Source organism: Saccopteryx bilineata, chromosome 1, assembly GCF_036850765.1.
Source record: "Saccopteryx bilineata isolate mSacBil1 chromosome 1, mSacBil1_pri_phased_curated, whole genome shotgun sequence".
In the NCBI taxonomy this organism is placed as follows: Eukaryota; Metazoa; Chordata; class Mammalia; order Chiroptera; family Emballonuridae; genus Saccopteryx; species Saccopteryx bilineata.
The window spans coordinates 164,714,121-164,738,569 of NC_089490.1; the positions used below are offsets into that span (position 1 = coordinate 164,714,121).

The following is a 24,449-nucleotide window of genomic DNA, read 5'->3' on the forward strand; positions in this document are numbered from 1 at the left end:
GTGCCTGCCATAATAAATGTTTTCTTCAGAAATGAAATTTATTATTTTTTAGTGAGACACACACACAGCAAGAGAGAGAGAGAGAGAGAGAGAGAGAGGGAGAGAGAGAGACAAATAGGGACAGACAGACAGGAATGGAGAGAGATGAGAAGCATCAAGTTTTCGCTGTGGCACTTTAGTTTTTCACTGACTGATTTCTCTTATGAGCCTTGACTGTGGGGTTCCCGCCGAGCCAGTGACCCCTTGCTCAAGCCAGCAACCTTGGGCTCAAGCTAGTGACCATGGGGCCATGTCTTGATCCCACGCTCAAACCAGCGACCTGTGGTCAAGCTGGTCAGCCTGCGCTCAAGCTAGATGAGCCTGCGCTCAAACTGGCGACCTTGGGGCTTCAAACCTGGGTCCCCTGTGGCCCAGGTGGATATTCTATCCATTGCACCACTGCCTGGTCAGACAGAAATAAAATTTATTGGTAAAGAAAATCTGGCAAAATCTGTATTGCGAGGGCTCTCAGAATTCTAGATGGGAAATGGGCACGTGTCTCCCAGATCTTGCTCTCCCTGAATCCGTCACTGTAACCCACCTTACCTGCACCCATCTCAGCTTCCCCCACTTTCCACTTCCTCCCTCTATCCGTCCTGACACTGTGTTCTCAGACACCGCAGTGAAAGCCTCATAGTCACATTTGATGTTTTTCTCCTCACACAATATGACAAATCACGAGAAATCTTTTAGGAAATTTTCTTTACAAATGCTTCTTGCATTCAAAATGTTACTTCATTTAGTTTTTTCTCCCTTCTATTTTTATCCTGGCCCTTCCTGTTCAAAAACCATGAGCACCTCACTTCAGTCTAGTAGGAAAAGGGAAACACCTCAGTCTGCATATGGGCTCCTCCAGAATGGGTCTTCAAAGCGTGGTACAGTTAAATCTGGAGGTCCCAAACATAATCCCTTGTCACTCTCTGTGCCTGCTAACCTCTTACCTGGAAGTTTGCTTATGCAGGACCCCAGTCATGACCGCCCAGCTGCTCCTATTTATTCCAAGCCTTTCTATAAGGGACAATATGGCAGAAGGGTGAAGCCTGGGGCAGCCAGACCTCAGTTTACAAGCCGAGCTCTAAGTCACTTAACATATAACCACTATCCCTTTTAATTGAGGTACATTTCCAAGTACTATAGGCCATTTTGTACAATTGAATTCCTTCGGTTTTATAGCTCTTACTCTGAAACTGGATAATGGTTGCCATCACATGCAAGATGAAATTTTAGAAAAGAAAAGGTTATCAATACTACATTTTGTGTCGGTGGCAAAACACAGAAGGAAGCAGTCGCCTGATATGCATTCTCTGGTGTCCCTTACACACTTAGGGTAAGAGTGGGTTCTAGCTTTGTCTCCTACGCAGTCCTCCCTCCCCGTGGAGCTGGGGAGGGCATCCATGTGAGCCTCCGGGACTGCCCCCCTCATGTCTGTAGAGCTGTCCTTGGCTGACATGGGACCTCCTGGGGAAACTCCCATGGGCCAGTTGCTTCCCTGGAGATTGCTGTTGTACTACAATTAGCTGGTATGGTCATCCATGGGGTGACCTGCACTTCGTCATGTCCCTGCTGTTAAAGCCTGTGTCCAATCCAATGGCTTTAATTGTCCCCATACAATGGGATTCATAGGGGAGTCTGTAAGGTGTTGGTAATTGCTGCTCCTTCAGCAGAATACTTGGCTCACATCACAACCTGTGAGATGAAGTTCTCTTTGAAGATTCATGTATGTACCCACCTGCCACTCAGCTACCTCTGCTTTTGCAAAGTGTCTCTCAGCAAAAGACTCTGCAGTTTTATTCATGATGAGTGAATACTCTGATTCCCAGGTGAAGCTGAACTGTAAGTCATCTACTATTTCAGATTTTTGTGTTTTGTTTTTTGCCAAATAGAACCATAATAAAAGTCTATTATCTTGTATTCTGTCATAAAACAGAAAAGACATCTATAATCATTGCATTAAAAAGATGTTATTAAATTGAATAGATTTAGCTTTGTGATTCTTATTTTTTTTCTTGGTTCATTGAGGAAAAGTGGTCCAGGAACTGTTTCTGGTCACTGGTCATGAGTTTGGGAACCACTATTATGGAAACCTTATTCATTTAATTGACATATTATTGAAATTCCTCTTTTAATTCAACAGCTATAGTACCCTTTCACCTCTTCTTTCCTCTACATATCCATACCTTTATAATACATTTGAACTATTACTTGTTGTCCTCTATTCTCCTCTAATGGTTTTATGACTATCTTTTCTCTTCCAACCAGGCCATAGTGCTAGGTCAATAGAAGGTACTGAACAACTAATAATTTGAATTTATTTCTATAACACACACTGGTATATTGTTTAGAGGTCTGTAGGCTGTTAACAAATGTGCGTGTGTTTGCACATTTTAGAATTCTGCTGGAATCCTCAATTTACATAGGCACATAAATGAAAGGTGCACATTTCTGAAGAATTAATGAGCTTTGGAAAAAAGAGAAAATGAGCCTTTGGAGTCAAGTCTCCATCTTTGACTCCATATCTTAATGAGGCGAGAAAGAAGACCTGTGTATCGAGTAGACATGGCCCTGCCTTTGAAGTGCCTTTCGAGTCTGCAACCATCTTTGATGATTTAGTAGTAATATAGAGTGGAGCCTGTAGTTGAGATTCTCTCAAAAAACCTCAGTATTGTTTTTAATTTTTCTGTATTTTTTAATTTAAACAATTGTAAAATGTTCCTAAGAATGACTGTTGAGCTTCAATATTTATAACTTTCTAATTGTGCTAGCTGTTTAGAAAAGAAAAATGAGTCCTCAAGTGAAATTTAAGTGGAAACGATTAAAATTCAGAATGCTATTTTTCATTTGAACGAATACTCACTTTTTGCTGGAAATTTTATGCGCCAGCCCTAGTTTCCCTATATTTGACAGTCCTTGGAAAAGTAATTAATTTCTTTCTTGAAAATATATGAACAGTTTTATTATTTTAAAATAAACTCTTTTAGATCGACACAACTTCCCCCCTCAATTTGATTCTACTTTTGACTATAAACCGAGTACACACCATCCATCTTGCAAATGAATGATTGAGTTTGGGCAGAAGCTGCAGAACATATGAGTGAGCTAAAGGGACAGGTGACAGAACATCATTATCTTTGGGATATTTTCAACTGTTATGATTTATGATATTTATAAACATGGCTGATATGTGATATGTACTTGAGGTTGTTCACTCATTTACCTTTTTGTGAATTCTTGTTTTCCTGGATTATCAGATTCATATGTATCAAGTCTTCTGACTAAATTAAATCATATTTCCTTACCCAAGATGCAGCTCTTTAATCACTTTATAATTTTGTGATTGGTTCCTTTTCTTTAAATAACATATTTTTGGCCCTGGCTGATTGGCTCAGTGGTAGAGCATCAGCCTGCATGTGGGTGTCCTGGATTTGATGCCCAGTCAGGGAAAACAGGAGAAGAGACCATCTGCTTCTCCACCCTTTCCTCTCTCACTTCTCTCTCTCCTTTCTCTGTCTCTCATTCTCTCTCTGTCTTCCTTCACCTCCCATAGCAATGACTTGATTAGAGCAAGTTAGCCCTGGGCCTTGAGAATGGCTCCATGGTCTCATCTCAGGCACTAAGAATAGCACAGTTGCTGAGTAATGGAGCAATTCCCCACCCAGATGGGCAGAGCATTCCCCCATAGGGAGCTTACTGGGTGGATCCTGGTTAGGGCACATGCAGGAGTTTGTTTCTGCCTCCCCTCCTCTCACTTAATAAAATAAATAAATAAATAAATAAATAAATAAATAAATATTTATATTTATTTATTTATTTTGTATTTTTCTGAAGCTGGAAATGGGGAGAGACAGACAGACTCCCGCATGCGCCCGACCAGGATCCACCCGGCACGGCCACCAGGGGCGACGCTCTGCCCACCAGGGGGCGATGCTCTGCCCCTCCGGGGCGTCGCTCTGCCACGACCAGAGCCACTGTAGCGCCTGGGGCAGAGGCCAAGGAGCCATCCCCAGCGCCCAGGCCATCTTTGCTCCAACAGAGCCTTGGCTGTGGGAGGGGAAGAGAGAGAGACAGAGAGGAAGGAGGGGGGGTGGAGAAGCAAATGGGCGCTTCTCCTATGTGCCCTGGCTGGGAATTGAACCCGGGTCCCCCGCACGCCAGGCCGACGCTCTACCGCTGAGCCAACCAGCCAGCGCCTATTTTCTATAGCTATTTAATGGAGTATGTTGTTAATGTCTGAATAATCTTTTGAGAGGGGATAAATAATATGACTTTTTCCCTTTGAGAAATATGTAATATAACTCATTATTATTAACTGAAACTCCTGTAAAAGAGATTATGGATGTGGCTAAAGAAAAATGGACACGTTGACAAGTAATCTCAGAAAGGGTATAAGGAAAAATCTTTCTTTCTCCAAAATGCTCACTATAAATGTAAATTTTATTATACTTAAATAAAATGCTTAAGTTTCAGTATGTATTTTCTTATAGTTTTCCCTGATTAATTGATTCTATCAACAAATATTTGATGAGTGTCTACTAAGCCTTGTTCTAGGTGCTAGGAGAGTGTAGTACAATCATCTCTTTTATTCATGGGGATGCTTCCAAGACCCCAGTGGATGCCCAAAACCATGGATGGTACTGAACCCTATATATATGATGTTTTTTTTATAGATACATAACTTTATGGTTTTTCTTTGGCACATCCAAATTATACTTTGGGGCCATTATTAGACAAACTAATGGTTACTTGAACACAAGCACTTTGATAGCACAACAAATCTGCTAACCAAGACAGCTACTAAGTGACTAATACAGGGTGGGGTGGTGAGGATGGTAGGGGTTGGGTATGGATGGGAGGTGGGGCTAGCATATGCAGTGTGGACAAACTGAACTGCATGAGATTTCATCATGCTGCTCAGAACGATGCACAATTTTAAATTATAAATTTCTCATTTCTGGAATTTTCCATTTAATATTTTCAAACTGTGGTTGACTTTGGGTAACTGAAACCTTGACAAGTGAAACTGTGGATAGGGAGAACTACAGTTGGCTTCTCTGTGTGTAGCCAACAACACAGAGAAAAAGTTCTGCCTTTGCATGGCTGATATTCTAATGAATCCTGATGATGAACTACTTCACACTTTTAAAAAAGTATGAGCTTTATATAAAATATTCAAATAGTTATATATTGCAGCCCAACTAGTAAAGGAACAAAAATGAATAATTCAGAATTTGATTCCTAGGGTAGTATTGTGCAAAGGGGGTGGTAAAACACCTTTCTGTCAATTTGGCATTTGAGCAGTAGCAGGTGCATATTGTGGTGAATAAAACCAACTCAGCTATAACGAAAGGAACACAGAAAACAAAAATTAAGGATGGTTTTGAGAAGTCATTGTGACCGTGTCTTCCTAAATATGTATGAAAACATGCTAAAAGGCTGAAGAGAAATCATCCCTGAATTTGATCTAAAAAAAGGATTTAGTTTCAAAACAGTACCAGAAAAAAAGACTTAGACTTGACCAGTTTTGGAGTTTTGAGGCTGCAGTAAAACTTTAGGCATAGCTGGTCCTACTTACACATGAGAAAAAGGCAGAGTTTGGGCACCCACCTCTCTATTAACCCCTCCTCCATCTGACTTATGGTGACTTATCATATACTCCATGTGGGAGGAAAGTTCTGGCTCTCCAAAGACACAAGCTTAAACTTCCCCTCTGCTATTTAGCTTTTCTGTGAGCATGCACAATCCACTTTGCAAAGTCTCAGTTTTCTCATATACCAAATAAAGACAAGAATACTAGCCTTGGAAGGTAAGAGTGAGCATTAATTAGACTGTATGTGATGAAAGTGCCTTGTTTTTTTATTTTAAAATTTTTATTTTACATAGAGAGAGTCAGAGAGAGTGATAGATAGGGACAGACAGACAGGAACAGAAGAGAGATGAGAAGCATCAATCATTAGTTTTTTGTTGAGACACCTTAGTTGTTCATTGATTGCTTTCTCATATGTGCCTTGACAGTGGGGCTGCAGCAGACCAAGTAACCCCTTGCTTGAGCCAGCGACCTTGGGTCCAAGCTGGTGAGCTTTGCTCAAACCAGATGAGCCCACACTCAAGCTGGCGACCTCGGGGTCTCAAACCTGGGTCCTCTGCATCCAATGCTCTATCCACTGCGCCATCGTCTGGTCAGGCTTGACACGTTTAACAACAAGAATTAGCATCATAGCTAATGCTTCCTTAACTCTGAGAAACACAAAAACCTTCTGTATATTAAAGCCTGCCAAATGAAATGGCAAGTGGCAGGGTTTTTATTTCTGTTAGGTGTTTCTGTCAGACTGTGTCTTAAATTATATGATGGGTAAGGCTGCTTCCTCTGCCCACAAAAAGCTGTACCACGCCCAGTTTATTCACATCCCCAGTTACTCACTCTTGCCAGGCTCGTCCCAGATGGAACTTTATAAGGGACGTACTTCCTGTAGATATGGCCCACTCTAGAACATGGAACATCAAACATTTCTCCTCCACACATCCAAACCTAAAGAGAAGAAATGTAAAAGTATGAAAAAACCCCCCATAAAATTTCATACAAAAAATGGAATTATTAGCAGGACTCAAAAACATCTTAAAGTATCAAAACAAATAATTTCTATTTATTATAAATGGCTACCCAAAGAAAAAATAACCTTTTACAAAAACCTAGATTCATAAAAGTATAGAAATAAAATATTAGTTTTGTGAAATATAATTTCCATAGATATCTTGGCATTATTTTTATTCTAGTAGAGTTTTATCATAAATATTATATCGAACTAAAATTTAATACTTAGACATCTTATTTACATAGATCGTTGTTTTGAAAGTCTTGTGAATTCACTTGAAGTAGTAGCATTGGAATTTAAATGTTAATTTAAAAACTTAAAATATAAAAAATGGAATTTCTAAAACAGATGAATGAATTAAGGAACATAGCTGTATCCATACTTAAAGTTACATCTATATTCTAAAACTTTCAGTAGAGCTCATTTTAAAAAATCATAGTTGGAGGATGACGTCAGAGTAATGGCGGGGTAGGAAGCGATACCGATAAATCTCCCCCAAAACTCAACAAGATCTTCAACCAGAAACAGAAAAACCTATCCTTGGAGCCTCCAGATGTTTCGCAATACACCCGAAGGTATGGTCGAGTGAAAAATTGGCTAAATATATAATCAAACCCCAAAGGAAATAGGGAGTAAGAAATGCTCCGCCTTCCTCACTAACCTAAACAGGGCGGCTTTCACTGGGAACTGAGAATATAGAAACTAAGGCGAGCAAAGGGGGTGAATAGATCCAGGCCGCGGCACAAGCGGCCGAACCAGGCTATGGCACAGAGATCCAAGCCGAGGAAAAACTGTTCCTGTGGCAACCTGGGCAATACAAGCTAACACTCGCGCCAAACCCAGACAAAGAAAGATAAGTGGGGCAGCCATTTTCCCCGATCCCCTGGTCAGCGCGCGCAGATAGTGGGCGAGAGATTCCTTCCAAAGCCCCGGGAGTGGGCGCCTGTGTTATCCCACAGAATCAGAGGCCTTTTTGTGGACCGAAAGCAGAATCTCCAGACCACCCCAGCGCCCTTAAAAAGCTGCGCACGGGGAGGGAGTGAGAACTAATTCCAACGCTGGAACTTTTCTGTGCGGGCGGGGGTTTCACTCAGAGGGTGAGGCGACTGGCCTGATATCCTGGTCTGCGCACGCAGATAGTGAGCGAGAGATTCCTCTGAGTGCCTCGGCAGTGCGCGCCTGTGTTATCCCCACAGAGGGGCAAAGTCAGGGGCCTTTGTGTGGGCCAAAAGCGGAATCTTGGGCTGCCCCAGTGCCTTGAAGAAGCCGCGCATGGGGATAGAGTGAGAGCCAATTCCAATGCTGGAACTTTTCCATGCGGGTGGGGGTTTCACTCAGAGTGTGAGACTGCTGGCCTGATATCCTGGTCTGCGCACGCAGATAGTGAGCGAGAGTTTCCTCCAAGTGCCCCGGGAGTGGGCACCCGTCTGTGTTACCGGACAGAGTGGCAGAGCCAGAGGTCTTTGAGTGGGCGGAAGCCCCGCCTGATTATGCTAGCAGCTCTGACTGACTGAGTCTTACCCAGAGCTCTGTGCTGAGTGGGAATAGAGTGGAGAGTTGCCAGCTCTTTGAGCCTCTTACTATCCAGGCAGAGGCAGCAGCAACCCCATAGCTGGATTCTCAGGCTACTAATTGAGGAAGGAAAGACTAGGAGAAAGGCTCCAGGAACACGGACTCTCTCACTGTCGGAGCCTATAAATGCTAATGAGCCTCGACTGCCAAGGAGACTAAAGCACAATACATGACATCGCCATAGAGACTTATCAACTGCAAACCTCTACCTGAGCGTGCCAAAGGGGCAGAACCCGGGGTACAGAGTCACCGTCCAGGAAGAGGGAGAGAAAAGAAAAAGCAAGATAACCTCTCAAAATCAAGAATAATCTGCAGACTTTATAACCTATCCCATTTTATTATATTTGTTTGTTTCTTTCTCTTATCTTCATTCTTGATATTTTTGTTTTCCTCCTCCAATTTGGTCATTTAACTCTCTGCTGGTCTTACTCTCTCCTCTCCTTGAACTACACTACCCATAAGTGTTATATCTCCTGTTATCTTTTCTTTCCTCTTCCTTTCTCTCTATGAGGGTTGCACACCAAAACGCTTAACTCTCTCCCTCTCTCTCCTCTATTTTCTTTTTTCTTCTTTTAGTGGTTCCCTCTTTTTTTTCTATCCCTCTTTCTTTTCTCCCTCTATATTAGTTTCTTCCTTTCTCCTTTATGTCCCCTCTCATTCAAACCTCAATAACGAACAAATTATCTTATCTGGGACTCAAACTTATGTTTGTGGCATTTTGGGTTTTTTTTACTTCACCTTTTTAACTCACTAGCAGTGCTCCCATCCCTGGCTTTCCATTTTATCTAGTTCTTGTTTCACTAAATACAATAGTAATTTTTTAATTTGTCCCCCTATTTTCCTGTTTCCCTCTTATTCCTCTCATCATAACTCTTAGTAAACCAAAACCTAAAAGGAAATCATTTTATTCTTGACCCAAACTTTTCCTTATTTTCTTTTTGTGGGTCCATACCCCCTTCTTTTTTCTTTTCTTTTTTTTTTTTGCCCCTTTATTACTTTTCCCCAATTCAGGCCCTTCATTACAGGCATTGTTTGTTCTATTTAATACAATATAATTCACAGTTCACCACAAGATTTTCTCAAGAAAGAGGGGAGAGGAGAGGAGAGGAAAAAAGGAGGGGGGGGAATAATTTCCTTTTTTAAAATTTTTATTTTATTTTATTTTTTTACTTCATTATTAATTTTTTTTAAAAAAACTTCAATTTTTTATTTTTTTAACTTTTTATTCTTTATTAAATCTCATTAGTACTATCAACAAAACCACCCTCAGATGCCATTAAGGAAGAGAAAATCAAATATCATGGATACAAAAGAAAGAGGTAACACAGCTAAATGAGGAAAAATCTATGGAGAAAATATTTAATGTATTGGAAACCTTGGAGCTAAATGACAGAGAATTCAAGATAGAAATCCTAAAAATCCTCCGAGATATACAAGAAAACACAGAAAGGCAATTTAGGGAGCTCAGAAAACAACTCAATGAACAAAAAGAATATATTTCCAAGGTAATTGAAACTATAAAAACAAATCAAACAGAGATGAAAAACTCAATTCCCGAGCTGAAAAATGCAGTAACAAGCTTAGCTAATAGAACAGGCCAGATAGAAGACAGGATCAGTGAAATAGAAGACAAGCAACTTGAGGCACAACAGAGAGAAGAAGAAAGAGACTCAAAAATGAAAAAAAATGAGATAGCCCTACAAGAATTATCTGACTCCATCAAAAAGAATAACATAAGAATAATAGGTATATCAGAGGGAGAGAGAGAGAAAATGGAATGGAGAACATACTCAAACATAATAGATGAGAACTTCCCAAGCCTGTGGAAAGAACTAAAGCCCCAAATTCAAGAAGCAAACAGAACTCCAAGTTTTAACCCCAACAAACCTACTCCAAGGCACATCATAATGAAATTGGCACAAACCAACAGCAAAGAAAAAATTCTCAAGGCAGCCAGGGAAAAGAAGAATACAACATATAAAGGAAGGCCCATTAGATTATCATCAGATCTCTCAGTAGAAACTCTACAAGCTAGAAGAGAGTGGACCCCAATATTTAAAGCCCTGAAAGAGAGGAACTTTCAGCCATGAATACTATACCCATCAAAGCTATCCTTCAAATATGAAGGAGAAATAAAAACATTCACAGATACAGAAAAGATGAGGGAATTTATCATCAGAAAACCCCCACTCCAGGAATTACTAAAGGGGGTTCTCCAATCAGATACAAAGAACAACAACAACAACAAAAAACAAAGCCACAAGTAAAAGCTCCAAGAAGAACACAATAAAACCAAATTTAAACTGTGACAACAACAAAAAGAAAGGGGGGGGGGAGAGGATGGAGATTAACAGAAGCAAAGGACGATGGAGTGCAAAAGTACTCACAAATTAGTGCACTACAATGAACAGGGTAGGAACCCTTTTAATTACTTAAAGGTAACCACCATTGAAAAAACCACCACAGAAGCACATGAGATAAAAAAGATAGCAACAGAGGAAAGATAAACAACAAAAACAAAAGATAGAAAAACGAAAGAGAAGGATCAAACAAGACACAAAACTAACAGAAAGCAAGATATAAAATGGCAATAGGGAACTCACAAGTATCAATAATTACACTAAATGTAAACGGATTAAACTCACCAATAAAAAGGCACAGAGTAGCAGAATGGATTAAAAAAGAAAATCCAACTCTATGCTGCCTACAGGAAACTCATCTAAGTAACAAGGATAAAAACAAATTCAAAGTGAAAGGCTGGAAAACAATACTCCAAGCAAATAACATCAAAAAAAAAGCAGGTGTAGCAATACTCATATTGGATAATGCTGACTACAAGACAGCAAAAGTACTCAGAGACAAAAATGGCCATTTCATAATGGCTAAGGGGACACTGAATCAAGAAGACATAACAATTCTTAATATATATGCACCAAACCAAGGAGCACCAAAATATATAAGACTGTTATTTATTGACCTTAAAACAAAAACTGACAAAAATACAATCATACTTGGAGACCTCCATACACTGCTGATGGCTCTAGATTGGTCATCCAAACAGAGAATCAACAAAGATATAGTGGCCTTAAACAAAATACTAGAGCACATGGATATGATAGACATCTACAGGACATTTCATCCCAAAGTGACTGAGTATACATTTTTCTCCAGTGTACATGGATCATTCTCAAGAATTGACCATATGTTGGGCCACAAAAACAACATCAGCAAATTCAGAAAAATTGAAGTTGTACCAAGCATATTTTCTGATCATAAAGCCTTGAAACTAGAATTCAACTGCAAAAAAGAGGAAAAAAATCCCACAAAAATGTGGAAACTAAACAACATACTTTTAAAAAATGAATGGGTCAAAGAAGAAATAAGTGCAGAGATCAAAAGATATATACAGACTAATGAAAATGACAATATAAAGGCCCTAGCCATTTGGCTCAGGGGTGGAGCGTCGGCCTGGCTTGCAAGGGGTCCCGGGTTCGATTCCCGGCCAGGGCACACAGGAGAAGCGCCCATCTGCTTCTCCACCCCTCCCCCTCTCCTTCCTCTCTGTCTCTCTCTTCCCCTCCTGCAGCGAGGCTCCATTGGAGCTAAGATGGCCCCGGGCGCTGGGGATGGCTCCTTGGCCTCTTCCCCAGGCAATAGAGTAGCCCCGGTGGGCAGAGCGTCGCCCCCCGGTCGGCGTGCCGGGTGGATCCCGGTCGGGTGCATGAGAGAGTCTGTGACTGTCTCTCCCCGTTTCCAGCTTCGGAAAAATACAAAAAAAAAAAAAAAAAGGAAATGACAATAAGACATATCAGAATCTATGGGATGCAGCAAAAGCAGTGATAAGAGGGAAGTTCATATCACTTCAGGCATATATGAACAAACAAGAGAGAGCCTAAGTGAACCACCTTATTTCACACCTTAAGGAACTAGAAAAAGAAGAACAAAGACAACCCAAAACCAGCCGAAGAAAGGAGATAATAAAAATCAGAGCAGAAATAAATGAAATAGAGAACAGAAAAACTATAGAAAAAATTAATAGAACAAGGAGCTGTTTCTTTGAAAAGATCAATAAAATTGACAAACCCTTGGCAAGACTTACCAAGGAAAAAAGAGAAAAAACTCATATAAACAAAATCCAAAATGAAAGGAGAAATCACCACGGACACCGTAGATATACAAAGAATTATTGTAGAATACTATGAAAAACTTTATGCCACTAAATTCTACAACCTAGAAGAAATGGATAAATTTCTAGAACAATACAACCTTCCTAGACTGAGTCAAGAAGAAACAGAAAGCCTAAACAGACCTATTAGTAGAGAAGAAATAGAAAAAACCATTAAAAATCTCCCCAAAAATAAAAGTCCAGGCCCTGACGGCTATCAGCGAATTTTATCAAACATTCAAAGAAGACTTGGTTCCTATTCTACTCAAAGTCTTCCAAAAAATTGAAGAAGAAGCAATACTTCCAAACACATTTTATGAGGCCAACATAACCCTCATACCAAAAACCAGGCAAGGATGGCACAAAAAAAGAAAACTACAGACCAATATCTCTAATGAATACAGATGCTAAAATACTAAGCAAAATACTAGCAAATTGAATACAACAACATATTAAAAAAATAATACATCATGATCAAGTGGGATTCATTCCAGAATCTCAAGGATGGTTCAACATACGTAAAACGGTTAACGTAATACACCATATCAACAAAACAAAGAACAAAAACCATATGATCTTATCAATAGACACAGAAAAGGCTTTTGATAAAATACAACACAATTTTATGTTTAAGACTCTCAACAAAATGGGTATAGAAGGAAAATATCTCAACATGATACAGGCCATATATGATAAACCATCAGCTAACATAATATTAAATGGCACTAAACTGAAGGCTTTCCCCCTTAAATCAGGAACAAGACAGGGTTGTCCACTCTCTCCACTCTTATTTAATGTGGTACTAGAGGTTCTAGCCAGAGCAATCAGACAAGACAAAGAAATAAAAGGCATCCATATCGGAAAAGAAGTAAAGGTATCACTTTTTGCAGATGATATGATCCTATACATCGAAAACTCCAAAGAATCCACAAAAAGCCTACTAGAAACAATAAGCCAATGCAGTAAGGTCGCAGGATACAAAATTAACATACAGAAGTCAATAGCCTTTCTATATGCCTACAATGAAACAATTGAGAATGAACTCAAAAGAATAATCCCCTTCACGATTGCAACAAAAAAAAATAAAATACTTAGGAATAAACATAACAAAGAATGTAAAGGACTTATATAATGAAAACTATAAACCATTGTTAAGGGAAATCGAAAAAGATATAATGAGATAGAAGAATATACCTTGTTCTTGGTTAGGAAGAATAAATATAATCAAGATGGCCATATTACCCAAAGCAATGTACAAATCTAATGCAATTCCCATTAAAATTCCAATGACATTTTTTAAAGAAATGGAGCAAAATATCATCAGATATATATGGAACTATAAAAAACCCTGAATAGCCAAAGCAATCCTAAAGAAAAAGAATGAAGCTGGGGGCATTACAATACCTGACTTCAAACTCTATTATAGGGCCACGACAATCAAAACAGCATGGTATTGGCAGAAAAATAGACACTCAGACCAATGGAACAGAATAGAAAGTCCAGAAATAAAACCACATGTATAGTCAAATAATTTTTGATAAAGGGGCCAACAACACACAATGGAGATAAGAAAGTCTCTTCAATAAATGGTGCTGGGAAAACTGGAAAGCCACATGCAAAAGAATGAAACTGGACTACAGTCTCTCCCCCTGTACAAAAATTAACTCAAAATGGATCAAAGATCTAAACATAAGACCTGAAACAATTAAGTACATAGAAGAAGACATAGGTACTCAACTCATGGACCTGGGTTTTAAAGAGCATTTTATGAATTTGACTCCAAAGGCAAGAGAAGTGAAGGCAAAGATAAATAAATGGGACTACATCAGACTAAGAAGGTTTTGCTCAGCAAGAGAAACTGATAACAAAATAAACAGAAAGCCAACTAAATGGGAAATGATATTTTCAAACAACAGCTCAGATAAGGGCCTAATATCCAAAATATACAAAGAACTCATAAAACTCAACAACAAACAAACAAACAATCCAATAAAAAAATGGGAAGAGGACATGAACAGACACTTCTCCCAGGAAGAAATACAAATGGCCAACAGATATATGAAAAGATGCTCATCTTCTTTAGTTATTAGAGAAATGCAAATCAAAACTGCAATGAGATACCACCTCACACCTGTTAGATTAGCTATTATTAACAAGACAGGTAATAGCAAATGTTGGAGAGGCTGTGGAGAAAAAGGAACCCCCATACACTGTTGGTGGGAATGTAAAGTAGTACAACCATTATGGAAGAAAGTATGGTGGTTCCTCAAAAAACTGAAAATAGAACTACCTTATGACCCAGCAATCCCTCTACTGGGTATATATCCCCAAAACTTAGAAACATTGATACGTAAAGACACATGCAGCCCCATGTTCATTGCAGCATTGTTCACAGTGGCCAGGACATGGAAACAACCAAAAAGCCCATCAATAGATGACTGGATAAAGAAGATGTGGCACATATACACTATGGAATACTACTCAGCCATAAGAAATGATGACATCGGATCATTTACAGCAAAATGGTGGGATCTTGATAACATGATACGAAGTGAAATAAGTAAATCAGAAAAAACCAGGAACTGTATTATTCCATACGTAAGTGGGACATAAAAGTGAAACTAAGAGACATTGATAAGAGTGTGGTGGTTACGGGGGGGAGGGGGGGAGGGAGAGGGAAAGGGGGAGGGGGAGGGGCACAAAGAAAACTAGATAGAAGGTGACAGAGGACAATCTGACTTTGGGTGATGGGTATGCAACATAATTGAATTACAAGATAACATAGACTTGTTATCTTTGAATATATGTATCCTAATTTATTGATGTCGCCCTGATTTATTAATTAAAAAAAATAAAATTATTTAAAAAAAATCATAGTTGCATTCCAGTTTTCCCAACTCTTGACTTTTTCTAGGTAGTGAAAATAGTTGGTTTGTGATTTGGATACAGGAATTATTACACTTGAGGTATGTGTTAAAATACTGTACTTATATATAGTAACAAAAATTAATTGGTCATATTTTATCATGACTACCCACTTAGACACATACTTAATCATGGTTTTGTATATAACAGACTACTTACTATAAATGGTCAAATTATCAAAAGAAAAATTCAGGTTGCATATAGGCTAGAGTTTTAGCTATTTTCATTATAAGGAAAATATTAAAAAAGAGTTGGATATTGTAATAGTTTTATATGTCATTTTGGCCTCATTTCAGTGCTTAACTATTTGGTCAAACATTATTCCAATGCTTCTATAAGGGTGATTTTTGAATGAGAATAACATTCAAATTGGTGAACTTTGGTTAAGCAGATTACGCTCTACACGGGAATGGATCTCATCTAATCAGTTGAAGGCCTTAATAGAACAAAGACTAACCTCCTACAAAGCATGAAGTAATTCTGCCAGCTGTTTACCTTTGGACTTGAACTGCAGCTCTTCTCTGGGTCTTCAACCTGCTATACTACCTTACAGATTTTGGATTTACCAAGCCTCCTCAATCGTGTGAGCTAATTCATTAAAATAAATCTCTGTCTCTTTATGTATACATATCTTGTTAGCTCTGTTTCTGGAGAACCCTGACTAACACAGACATACAGATTGTTTGAAAGTGTAATATTGAAAGAAAGAAAGAAATGTTTATGCCTTAACTGATATTTGCTTCCAACTTCATTTGTTAAGAGGAATGACACTCCATGTAAGACTGGTGAATATATAGTGATTAGAGCAAGTAGAAGTCCAAGGGGAAAACAATTCAATTATTAAAATGATACTCAGTTGCTATAAATGGGTTCAGGACTACTCATGGTATCTATTTTAATTTGATGGGATATTAATTAATGTTTTGGGTCAAGACATCAGAAGTATGCTTGGATGATATAAAGCTAGTTGAGGCAATGAACATTCTAAACTATAGTACCAACATCTAGAAAGATGTTGAGAGCCTGGAGCTCTATAAGATTAAACATAAAAAGGCTAAATATAAGGACCTGTCCCATTTCTAAAAGAATCAACTCATCCAGAGAAGAATGGGGTGGGAAAAGACTGAGTTGCATAGAACACACATCACCAGCATAATATGAAAAGTTTAGGAAGTAAGGGTCCTGATTTACTTGATTAAAGTCTTATGCTAATTCCTTAATAAATGTTTTATGTTCTCTTCTAAAGAGAATTACCAAAGTGGGAAAGGGATGCAACTGTTTTAGAAAAGCAATGAAAAGAACTAGAGATGTGTAGTCTTGATAAAATTCAGAGAACCCCTTATCAAATATTTGAAGAACCTAATATTTAGAAGACATGTTCTGTAGAAACTCATAGAGATAGAAAGAATTAATAGGATAGAGATATAAAAAGCCAGATTTTAACTCAGTAGAAGGAAGAACTTTTTAGTAGACAGAATAATTAAAGACAAAATGGGATCCTCTATCACTAGATGTGTTGAAATCTGTTGTAGATGACACTTTGGAGACAAGCATATAACTTTGGTGGACAGTTGCTTTAGCTAACATTTTTAGGTAATTCTAACTCAAGAGTTAGCTTTTATGGGTGCTTATTATGCCTGTTTTCAGTTAATGCTCACAACTCAGTGATAGACTTTTCCATTTCCCCAATCACATAGATGAAAAAATGGCAGTCTAGTGACTAACTTGCCCAAGGCCACATAACTCGCCACCTCAAGAATGGAGATTGGAATCCTAGTAGTCTACCTGCAGTGCTCACATGCTTAACCAATTGTGTATCTACAAATTCAGCAAACTTTGTCAGTGCTGGGCCAGATAGTAAACACTTGAGACTTTGCAAGTCATATGGTCTCTCTTGAAACCAGGCAACTCCACTAAGAACAAGGTGTGGCTATTATTTCAATAGAACTTTGTTCACAAAAACAGGCAGTGCATCATAGTTTGCTAGCCCCTGTTCTACAATAAATAAAAGTCTTTTCAAACACTGAAATTCGATGATTCTAAATGTGGGAGAGTATGGAAAGATAAAATTGGACACCATAATATTTCCCATTGCCCTCTACATGCTCCCATTGCTCCTCTACAATGTGACTTTGGTACCCTCCTATTGAGATGTGGGTCTACATTCCTTCATTTTGAATTTGGGTGGGCTTGTGACTTCTTAGACCAGTAGGATATAGAAGAAGTGAGTGAGTCTAGGTCAGGAAGGCAACGTAGCTTCTACTTGTCCCGTAGGGCACTTGTTTTTGTAACTCTGAGATGCCATGTAAGAAGTCTCATGCATTGAGGCTACTTCACTGTGAAATCTAAATAAGTCACATGAAAAGCCCTATGTAGAAGGTTGAGTCAACAGCTTGAGTTGTTTTAACTCACAGCCAGCATCAATGTGTAAATAAAATTCCTCTTCATGATTCTACTTCTAGCTATTGAGTCACACCCATCTGAGATCCCATGTATATCATAGAGCAGAAATAAGCTATCCTCTTTGTGTCTTCCTAAATTTGGGACCTATAGAATCCATGAACTTAATAAAATGTTTATTTTATGCTGCTAAATTCTTGGATGCTTTGTTATGCAGCAACAGTAACTGGAACTACATATTTCCAAATCCACAATAAAGGTGAACTGTTAACACAGATAAGCAAAACTTATGGATCACTCACCCATTTCATCTTATCTTATTATGGGAGATAAAGCTCTAGGTCTCACTAATTTCCATGTTCACTTCTTTTGGGGTTATAATTTATAATAATCTTCCTGCTAGATTATAATTTCCAGCTCCTTTGTAATTAGCGGAGCTACATGATTATTTCTTGCCAGTGGAAGTTGAACAGAAATGAGGTGTGTCGCCTCTGGGCCAAAGTAATTAGAGTGGACTTCCTTTTCTACCTTCATCATGATTTATTTTTTCTCTCAGAGCCTGACTGACTGCAGAGATCCAGAGAAGGGGTCTGATACCCCATAAGGTGGTGGCATCACTAAAGAAATGGGGCCCTGGTTCCTGACAAACTGGATGGAGCAGAACATACTCCACTCCCAAGCTGGGCCAAATTGTGACAGGACCAATTGAGGAACTTTACTCAGGTGAAGTATCAAGATTTTGGGATTGTTACAGCAGGTGGTCCACTCCAATAATCTTTGAAAAAAGAAAATCAGATACGTACAGTGAATGTAATTATTTGAGAGATTATTTTCTTCTATTATTTCTACATTTTGAAGAGGTAAAATTCGAAAGAATTTGACAACAGATGAAGGGGTGGGCAATGGGAAGGCAGAGAATGTTAGGTAGTCCTATGTATAATTAAATGAAAGTTCTTATTGGTCAAAGGTAAGCAGTAGTCAAGGCAAAGAAGCTTCCTTATTATCTGCAGCTAGGAGATAGTGATTTGTTGGCACAGGCTCTTATTTTGCATGTGAAAGGTAACCATATTACTCTCATTAGTTGGTGGAGGTGGGCAATCTTTCCTGTAGAAACAGGGAATGGTGACAAATAAGGGCAAGATGTAGGATCAAGGCCTAGAGCAATGCCTTACATTTTCTAGTCTTAGTTTCTGTTGTATTGTTATGTGGTCTTCTAGAATACTTAGTGTTGGGCAAATAAGTTTGTAAAATCTGTATTTTCTGGTTTTGTTCACTTTTATTGTTAAAAATGGCCACTGCCCAGATGAATGGGCTAATTACCTTCCTGCTTCCATTGTTATGCTAATGTGTGCTGGAGGAAGGCTTTTGCACCAAAAAGTTTTAAAAGGAGGAACTAGGCGACCATTTTGAGAGGAGACCACCTTGTTGCAGAGAAGAGAGGCCACGTGGTTGCAGAAGAGGCAGGGAGAAAGATGGCGGGGAGCTGAAGGGGAACAGAGGTGAATAAGGCTGGTGAGGGCTTTGATTCTAGGGAAAATCAGAGAAAGTCAGTGGCTTTGGGAGCCCTGAATAGAAAGGGAAGTGTTTTCCTGCTGTGTGTATTTTCTTGTCTGCCGGTTGTGAGCTAGAATAAAGGATGGCTCACCAGTTCTTGCTTGGCTCCGTTGTTTCATTATTGTCTATCTGAATTCAATGGGAACCTGCACGGGGCCAGGTGGCTCTGATGGTGGCTGCGGCTACTCGCCATACACTTAGAAAGTAGATAGAAGTGGACTAAATATTTCTTACAAAAGCCTCACAAGGCCAAAGTCTTGGTGGTAGCTGGGGCTGAGCACTCATCTTGAGCTTCTGAGGAAGGATTTGCTTTGGGGCCCATTTAGATTGTGTAGAATTCAGTTCCTTGCAGTGTTGAGCTGGGCCCCCAAGTTTTGGTGGCTGAAGACCAGGCTCCTGGAACCCATTCTCAGTTACTTATCCCATGAACATTCTGTCTTAGCCATGGTCAACTTTCTTCACATAGAACCCTTATTTACTCTTCAATTCTCCGTAACTTCTTGTGTTATCAGACTAAGAAATATCTTTGCTATTAAAGGGCTCATGTAACTAGGTTAGGCCCACCAAGACCATCACCCAATCTTAAAGAGAACTGACTAGTAACCTAACTACATTTGCCAAGTCTCTTTTGCCCTGTACTGTAACATAATCATGGTAGTTATACAAGGAAGGGAGTAATAGTAGAATTTTGCCTACCACAATTTCCAGTGAATCAAAATTCATGTCTTCTTTCGACAACTCTTAAAATTATTACTTCTAATTCTTAAAATTATTCCCAACAGCAATTTTTCTTTATATCCAAGTGAAATTAAGGAAGATATGTCTAGATTTTTAAAGGCTAAATTTAGTGTTAAAAGAACGGTGGAATCCTAGAATTTGTTACTCCATATTCCCACTACAATCACTTAAAAACATAAAATCTGGTATACCATGCCTCCATGTAAAATCCTTCAGTAGTTTTCTATTGCTACTAGGAGAAAGTTACAACTCTTCTATTAAGTTTCCAGGGTCCTGTATTATCTGGCCTTTCATTATGTGTCTCTCAATCACCCTCCCCTTTCTCTAACCCCTTGCCCCCTCTGGGATAATTTTAATTCCTTAGTAAGCACCACATTTTTTTCCTTAGGGCTTGCTGGCATGAATTATTCTCTCTAAAGAAATTCTCCTCTCCCTCTTTCCCCTACCTTTTGTTCCTATCCTTTTTCCTATTTATTTCCCCCATTATAGATTCACTATCAAAACCAAGCCCCTTGGTTTGGTTAGGATTTCTGCCTTATACTCAGTTTTTATCACATCTCTTTTACATAATCCATTGAGGCAACAAATATGCAGTGAGCATTTATGATATGCTAGGCATTATTCACCATGCTGGAGTTATACTGTGTGACTAATTTAAAGTTCTGAGCATATGGAACTTACTTTCCAGTGGAGACAGTACTTATGACAATTGTAATGAAGACATTTGTTTGTGTGTCTGTATAATGATTTGCTTAGTGTTTGTCTTTCCTCACTAGGCTATAATTTCCATGACTATTTTATTTATTATTCTATCTCCATCTACTAGTGAAGGGCTTAGCACATAATCAATATTCAATAAATATTTGTTGAGTATGATCACTCCATGTTCTGATTATACTTATTTTATTTTTTTTGTGACAGAGAGAAAGACAGAAAGAGGAATATAGAACGGGACAGATGACAGGAAGGGAGAGAGATGAGAAGCATCAATTCTTCATTGTGGCTCTTTTGTCTCCTTAGTTGTTCATTTATTGCTTTCTTATATGTGCCTTGACCAGGGGACTACAGCAGAGTGAGTGACCCCTTGCTCAAGCCAGCAACCTTGGGCTTTAAGCCAGCAACCCATGAGCTCAAGCTAGCGACCATGGGGTCATGTCTATGATCCCATGCTCCAGCCAGTGACCCTGCATTCAAGCTGGTGAATCCATGCTCAAGCTGGAGACCTGGGGTTTCAAACCTGGGTCCTCTGCTTCCCAGTCTTATGCTCTGTCCACTGCACCACTGCCTGGCCAGGCATCAATTATACTTATATTTCCACTTTACGTAAGGGTTCTATGGCCTTTCCAATTTAATGTTGCTTCTTACAATGTCAGGGCCAACTTGCTTTTCACCATAAGCCCACCAAATCATTTGTTCCTGATTGTAGAGTTGTTTTGGTTTTTAGGACATGAATATCACACACACATTTTTATTTTGTTTTTAGTCTTGCAATAACAATTCCTATTTTGGTAGAATCATCCACATCCTGACACACTAGAGTAGGGGTCCCCAAACTATGGCCTGCGGGCTGTATGCGGCCCCCTGAGGCCATTTATCTGGCCCCCGCTGCACTTCCAGAAGGGGCACCTCTTTCATTGGTGGTCAGGGAGAGGAGCACATTGACTATCTCATTAGCCTAAAGCAGGCCCATAGTTCCCATTGAAATACTGGTCAGTTTGTTGATTTAAATTTACTTATTCTTTATTTTAAATATTGTATTTGTTCCCGTTTTATTTTTTTACTTTAAAATAAGATATGTGCAGTGTGCATAGGGATTTTGTTCATAGTTTTTTTTTTATAGTCTGGCCCTCCAATGGTCTGAGGGACAGTGAACTGGCCCCCTGTGTAAAAAGTTTGGGGACCCCTGCACTAGAGAAATATATTTAGGTAACAGTGTGGGAACGTTGTTCCTTTGAAAAGTGTAACTGTTGTGGCATTTATCAAATCCTATACTTATTCTAAAAGATGTGGTTCATATTTTTAAAAGGCATTTTCTGTTAGTGTAATGATGATATTCTAAAATAATTGTCATACTTAAATATCCAGTTCTTGGAGAAATGTCTTAGATTTATAAATAATGTGTCATATTTTGACAATGTAAATATTTTAAAGCAATGTTATCATACCCATGATTGAGCACAGAGCACCCCCTCCATAATGTAGCTCAAATTGAATGAATAATTGAATGCTTGCCTTATTTGCTAAATCACTTTCAATATCAGCCACAAACTGGAATTTAGACATAGAGAATGTTAAATTGAATGGAATCATACAATTATACCATTCATACAGAATATGAAATTAGTTTCAGTAGGAAATTGTCAGGAGGATAATAAGAAAACATTATTATCAAGTATAAGATGAAGCATAATATACTATACAGAAACGATGATCAAAATTCTCAAAAACATTTTTTAGTGTATTCATTTCTAAAACTTGCTGTCTCTCTTTTTTTATTTTCTAATTTCTCTCCCTTACTCTGTGTTTTTTTCTTTCCTCAACATGCAGATATCCTCCCACCTTAGGGTATTTGCACTGGCTGTTCCCTCTGTCTGGGATTCTCTTCCAGACACATGGTTAATTCTTTCATCTCCTTCAAGTTTTAGTTCCAAGTCCTTTTCCTCCAAATGCCCTCTCATCCTGCCCTCAGTCCTCATCATCTTAATTTGGAAAACTTCCAAGTAAACAAACATTTTACCACCTACCTGGAAATTTATTAATTGTTAACCTAAAAATCTTTGGTATGTAGACATGGGAATGGACCAGGTCTGTCCTGAAGCTGCTTTTTCCGGCTAGATCTAATCAACTTGCTACCTTTTGGCCCGCCTTGATGTAAAAGCGGCAACAGTGAGAAGTTATACCCCCACATAATTTCTTTGCATTATTCCCACAAACCTGGGATTTCAGATTATTCTTTGAGATCAGGAGGGAAAATAACATTTACTTTGATATTTTCTGACTCCCTTTTCTAGTTGATAGGCACACACCAAAAACAGAAATTGGGCAATGCATCTACAGTCTTTAATAAGAATATGGTATTTTCCAGCATTGGGGAAAAGCTCTTGTTTCTTGAACCCCCTGCTTAAGATTTTTCAAAGTAAGAAATGCTCTGTTATATCAGCATAAGAAAAAAAATTGTGCCCAAACTATTTTGCATTTAACGAGCTTCCAGAGGTCTGGTTGCAAGCTGCAGGGCTTCAGAGGGGGCACTGATCAGATGATCATTGCTTTTCTGATGTAGTGCTTCTATGTGCAGCAACACTAAGCAGTCTTAAAAACAGTGATTTTAAAACAGTGATTAGAGTTGGGCCTGGAACAGAAAAATAGATATATCACTTATTGGTTTATTTGAAACATTAAACCTTGGGGAAAGGATGGATTTGAACATTGTAAAAGTGCTTTTTTAGGTAAAATGTTATGGTTAAGGACATAATCGCTATTTGCCTTAATTCATTATTCTATACTTTAAAAGGTAAAGTAGAGGCAAAGTGTTTTGCTTTTTACCATTATTTCCATGTGTCTCCAGATTTTGTGTCTTAATTGCTTAAATTTCTCAATTTGCCATCTGCTAAAAATAAATAAAAGTTCTTTAAAAATCATTTAAAAATTGGCTTTCTGTTATGGAATCACAACTTCACTTCTTTAGGGAAATACCAAACGTGAGATTCTCTGTTGTTCTTGAATTGGGCTGTCAATCATACTGCCTTCCTAACGACAGGGGCGGGAGCAAGACTCAGGCCTGCTAATTGAAATCTTTCCTTGTGGTTTCATCCTATTGGAATTACCTTTCTGTTATCGAAGTGGGAAATAAAAGCCTGAGAGCTTTTGGTGACCATACTGGAGCGGTGGAAGGAGAGTCAATCCGAGAATGAAATTGACACAGAGAGAGGCAGGGGAAGGTACTCAGAGAGAGGACTGCACTAGCGTTTGGAGCCTGTTTCCAGACCTTCCGAGGCTCTCTCACTTCCTTGACTTTTTCAGTTTGTTTACACGTGTGTTTTGCCCAATTTCCCCTTTTCCCTAAGTTAGGCAGTTGGGTTTCTGTTTTCTAGTAAGCCAAAGAATACACATTAAAAAAAAACCCTTGTTTTTGAACAGTGAGGATTTGAGTGTCTAGAGCAGGGGTCTCAAACTCAACTCAGCATGTGGGCCGCAGAGCAAGATCAGAGCCGTTCTGCGGGCCGCACTAGGTCTACAAAAGGCAACTGTTACGCAACACTTTTCTCACTGCAGTTGAAAACAAAAAAAAAATCAGTACAACAAGCACAATCGTACATGCAGTTTACTCAGTGTCACAAAACGACCAGAAACTGTAGTTCGCATCACAACTGCTGTTAACTAAGCTAATATCTAGCTAGGATGCTAGAGAAATGAAAAATACAAGTAGGCCCCTAGGCTTACTTAATTTTATCCAAAATATTTTGAACTTC

At 38.8% G+C, this 24,449-nt stretch overlaps 1 protein-coding gene across 3 annotated transcripts in view; it reads right to left on the reverse strand.

The window, feature by feature from the left end:
• The window catches only part of GALNTL6 (polypeptide N-acetylgalactosaminyltransferase like 6), a 1,198,495-nt gene that overhangs the window by 101,412 nt on the left and 1,072,634 nt on the right, over positions 1 to 24,449 (reverse strand). For all 3 annotated transcript variants that reach the window (XM_066279164.1, XM_066279174.1, XM_066279184.1), the window contains one exon: positions 6,455 to 6,562. In XM_066279164.1, the coding sequence (XP_066135261.1) occupies positions 6,455 to 6,562 (108 nt within the window). The remainder of the gene's footprint in view (positions 1 to 6,454; positions 6,563 to 24,449) is intronic.